The sequence below is a fragment of the Scophthalmus maximus genome, chromosome 6, assembly GCF_022379125.1.
Source record: "Scophthalmus maximus strain ysfricsl-2021 chromosome 6, ASM2237912v1, whole genome shotgun sequence".
Classification (NCBI taxonomy): domain Eukaryota; kingdom Metazoa; phylum Chordata; class Actinopteri; order Pleuronectiformes; family Scophthalmidae; genus Scophthalmus; species Scophthalmus maximus.
Genome location: NC_061520.1, coordinates 300,001 through 305,000, shown reverse-complemented (window position 1 = coordinate 305,000; position 5,000 = coordinate 300,001). Strand labels below are relative to the sequence as shown.

The following is a 5,000-nucleotide window of genomic DNA, read 5'->3' as shown; positions in this document are numbered from 1 at the left end:
CCGGTAGAAGACGCGGACGGCGATGAGCGACATGCAGCCTCCGTAGTCCTGGAAGGCCAAGTAGAAGCCGTTTCGCGACACGGGGCCGAAGCTCCGGACCTCGGTGTTGATCTTCATCACTCTGCCTCCCAGGTCCACCTGGGAGAAGCTCTCGTCTGCTGCAATGGTGTCCACCTTGATCCAGGGGTTCTCCATCCAGGCCGGTGAGGTTCTGGTGGCCGTGTCAGCGTCCGATTCATAGTAGTACAGATTGAAAGTCTCTTTACAGGAGCCCGGTACGTTGGGGATGCTGCTGCAGTCCCTGACCGAGAACTTCATCTCCACGTGGATCCGCTGGGCCCCACGGCGCCGGATGTACTTTGTCCGTACCCAGTTGTTCTGGTTGTTGTCGAACACATTGCAGACCTGGTACGTCCGGATGGTGTTCATGTTCTCATCATAACCGCTCACCTCCTCCCACTGTTGACAAGAACACACAGAAAACAGAGGAGTTTTAATTAAATAAAGAAACATGGTAAGTGAGGAAAGTTTAACTGATTCATTCCATTAAGTGAAGTTCCGCTGTCAAGCAGTAAATTCAGCAGATTAATAATAGAAAACATCAAATTCCCCATTGATAACACATTTTTCATGTACTGAACTGACATTGTTCAAAGAACATTCATTCCTCCAATAACTGTTGAATTGATGAATTAAACAAGTCTTAAGGAGCAAATGAGAAACAACCTTTCCAGCATGTCGTCCATTTTCTTGGTTTCTCTGAACTCCAATAAATTCAGTTAGATGATGACTTCGTTTTATTAACAATATATGGAATCGACTCATTTCAGCAGGAAACGCAGGATGACTCACGACTTTGTGTTCATGTTAAATAACTGTCGGACTTCAGAGAGACGCATGTGAAAAGGTTTATTCTGACAGATCCAACAGTTACATACACAAGATGTTAAACATTAACACAGCAGCCGACAACTATGTGAAGAAACTGAACTAACAGAGTCCTGAGACTGAAGTCACACGGTGCTGCAACCGCCACAGCTCCCGAGAACCGAGCGGAGAGGCTCCGCTTGATGAGACGGCGTGTCCTAGTTGTTATTGTCTTTTAATAGGACACGTTCATAGAAGTCCTGTAACGGTCATGGACGTTGTTCCTTCTCTAGAGTGAAGCGACGAGGAAACATGACGTGAAGTTTCCACAGTCAAAGTCAATCTACTCTGGTCAGGTCCTGACCACTGATCAGGACCTGACCACCGAGCAGGTCCTGACCACTGAGCAGGTCCTGATCAGGTCCTGATCAGGTCCTGACCACCGACCAGGTCCTGACCACTGAGCAGGTCCTGATCAGGTCCTGACCACCGACCAGGTCCTGACCACTGAGCAGGTCCTGATCAGGTCCTGACCACCGATCAGGTCCTGACCACTGAGCAGGTCCTGATCAGGTCCTGACCACCGATCAGGTCCTGACCACCGACCAGGTCCTGACCTTGACCTCCGCAGCTCCACAGAGGATCAAACCCTGTCCTCAACCCGAGAGCCACTTTGCCTCCTCTGCTCCTGCAGCTCCTCATCCCCCTTCACTCTTCACTTCACAGCTGATATCATTTCTCAGATTAGAGCTCACTCTCTGAGGAATCTGACAGATTTCCATGGGTCGGGAGAAGAAAGTCAACCTCTTGTTGCAACCCAGCGTTTCATCAAACACCCCCGGACTAATTAGGACATAATTCTCATGCCCTGATTAATCCGTGCGAGTGTGAAGCTCGACCCAAACCCCCAACAGGAGCCAGTCGACGAGAATGAGGATTATGAGATGGATGATGATTCAGACTTTGTTCATCTGAATCTTAGAGTCAAATCAAAGAACAGTCCGTTTTCCTGTTTACTGCGACTCTGTTCAGGCTGGTTCCACTTCCGTCTGTCGTGTGGGCAGACGTCATCGTCCCGGGTCATGAGCAGCTATTGACCTTCCCAATCGTCGGTGGGCAGGAGGCCGCCGGCCAATTACAGACGAGCACAGAGGATCGGACGAACAGCGTTTAATAAACTTCATGTGGAACCAGGTGGGGGTTGCTGCTAATGAGGGACGCAGAGAGGGGATAGTGCTGGCAGTGATGTGGGGGAGGGGGTGGGGGGTTAAGCCAGGCTCAAAAAGACCCCAAACAAAATGTGTTTTGATGGAGGGCCCCTCTTTGTCCTGCCGTGGCCTCTTTGGCCTCCTTTCATCACAGCCAGTGGAGGGAAGCAAATGAGGCATAATAAGAAGCTAACGATCAGGCAGCGAGTGTGAAATTAGAAGAAACGTCTTCATTTTCGCAGCTTTGCCCCGACTCCTCACTGAGGGCGCTGTCAGAAGGTGGTCATGTGTTCAGAGTACAGGAGGTGGAGGTAACGCTGGTGCTGGATGTCAGGATGGATTAGTCCGAGGGGCGGGGCTGACCCTCGTATGATGATGGATGATTCCACTGAGATCCTGTTACGTTCGGCAAAATGTTGTTTTTCTGGTTCAGAGTGAACTCGGCCTCAATACTCAACATGTAACATACACAGCTGTTTGACACCACAATGATCAAATGATCTTAATAACCAAAGGCATCAAAATATTATCAGGAGCTCATTGGTTTTTTGAAATATTCTGTATATTTCTCAACAGTATTCGACGCGACGCTATAAAGACTTCAAGGTAAACAACAAGTAAAGAGTTATTTTTCTTCAATGGCACATTGGACACACACACACACACACACACACACACACACACACACACACACACACACACACACACACACACACACACACACACACACACACACACACACACACACACACACACACACACACACACACAAACGATGAAAAGGCAATGGTGTGAAACTGAACGCACGGCTGGCTCCAAACAAAAGAACTCTGTTTTATTTTTTAATTGCTCTCGTCTGGCTCTAATAATTCTGGGTCGAACAGTGTCTGTAAATAATGTTCAGTGTTGTGTTGAACCTGCTGGGCGTCGCCGACGAAACGAACACCAGGGATCCTGCGTGTGAAGTCATTTTCAAAGAACCGTGGTGTTTCTGTTTCATTAGCAAATGTTTGAAATATACCGACAAGTCTGACCTGGTGATTATTCACAATGATAACAAAATAAGAATTAAAGATCAGGTAAAACTGTTTTCTTACTGTTCCCCAAACTAATTACTGCAACTACCTTCCTGCCAAATAAAGGCCCCCTATTGTATTTTATTATATTATTCAATTTTTTTTTGCTTTTATGCAATGTCGCCCTTTTCTTTTCGTTGTTCTCATTCGTTTAATTTGTATTTATTGTTTTAATGCAATATTTTCCTGTCGATGGTTTATTTCTTATGTTTTATTAAACACATTTTGACACTGTCACTGTATCGTCTGTCTGCTTTGTCTAGTAAAACTCTGTAAACCCTGGTTTAAAGGTGCTATGTCAATCTTATCATTATTATTAATAATACATTTAACTCTTTGCACTATCTGGATTTATATAAAGCAGCAATATTTAAAGACAGATTGTCTGCACAGAAAAATCTAAATCCTCAGCCGTCGACAGTCGGCCGCTCCTCCTCTGGAGTTATATGAGGTGTAACAGTTCGGTGGTCGAGGATCAATATCTCTGCCACTGGAGGAGAGAGAGTCGCTCTGAGGTGCAGCCGAGCAGCTGGACGATAACATTAGTCCAGGGTCTCGTAACTCTTCCTCCTCTTTGTGGCAACGAATTACCAAACTCCTGCACAGAGCACAGAGCAGCTGCTGATTCATTTTACTGACCAGTGAGGAGACATTTTAAAGTACAGGAGGTTTCAAACACGTCAGAGTCGCAGGCCTGATGAATCAACACCAAAGATACAATGAACCACTTCCCATCGTCTGCAGACAGACTCGTGTTGGTGACGCGTCGGCTGGGACCGTATTCCATACATTATCATACATATATATATATGTATATATGTATATATATATCATACTGCCAGCAACAGTCAGGTTGTCAGATTTCTCAATTTCCTGTACATCTGCTGCCAGCACACACGCGGTCGACGTGTTTCCTGGCTGCAGGACGTCGACCGCAGCTCCGCTCCTCACGCAGACGCTGTCAACACGACGTCAGACTGTGATAAGTACGTACTGTACGTCCGTGTGGACGAGCTGGGGACGCTTCATACACTCGTTCAAGACGAGAGGACGGATCGACACAAAACAACTGCTTCATTTCCACATGGAGATAAATCATATTGAACACCTCATTTTACAGCTTTTAGATTCTATTTCTGCCTTTTCAGTTTCATTCATGATACTTTTCATTCATGATACTTTTCATTCATGATACTTTGAATAAATGATATATTTTTAGAACATCTTCAGGAGAAGCAGCCTGTTGTCGAACAGCTGGTCAGAACAAAGTGACACGTCCGTCACGTTAACACACAAACATTTAACGGCTCCTTCGTTTCTGACAGAACATGAACAATCTGTCGCTGACACACAACACATATCAGAGAGAGAGAGAGAGAGATGGAGAGAGAGAGGGAGGGAGGGAGGGAGAGACAGACACATATCAGAGAGAGAGAGAGATGGAGAGAGAGAGGGAGGGAGGGAGGGAGGGAGGGAGGGAGGGAGAGACAGACAGACACATATCAGAGAGAGAGAGAGATGGAGAGAGAGAGGGAGGGAGGGAGGGAGGGAGGGAGAGACAGACAGACACATATCAGAGAGAGAGAGAGATGGAGAGAGAGAGGGAGGGAGGGAGGGAGGGAGGGAGGGAGAGACAGACAGACACATATCAGAGAGAGAGGGAGGGAGGGAGGGAGGGAGAGACAGACAGACACATATCAGAGAGAGAGAGAGATGGAGAGAGAGAGGGAGGGAGGGAGGGAGTGAGGGAGAGACAGACAGACATGTCACAGAGAGAGAGAGAGATGGAGAGAGAGGGAGGGAGGGAGTGAGGGAGAGACAGACAGACATGTCACAGAGAGAGAGAGAT

General features: G+C 47.0%; 1 protein-coding gene across 4 annotated transcripts in view; it reads right to left on the bottom strand.

Moving 5' to 3' along the window:
- ephb2b (eph receptor B2b) overlaps positions 1–5,000 on the bottom strand; it is a 111,716-nt gene that overhangs the window by 59,577 nt on the left and 47,139 nt on the right. For all 4 annotated transcript variants that reach the window (XM_035632032.2, XM_035632035.2, XM_035632033.2 and 1 more), the window contains exon 3: positions 1–459. This exon is cut by the window's left edge and continues 226 nt beyond it. In XM_035632032.2, coding sequence (XP_035487925.2) covers positions 1–459 — 459 coding nt within the window. The remainder of the gene's footprint in view (positions 460–5,000) is intronic.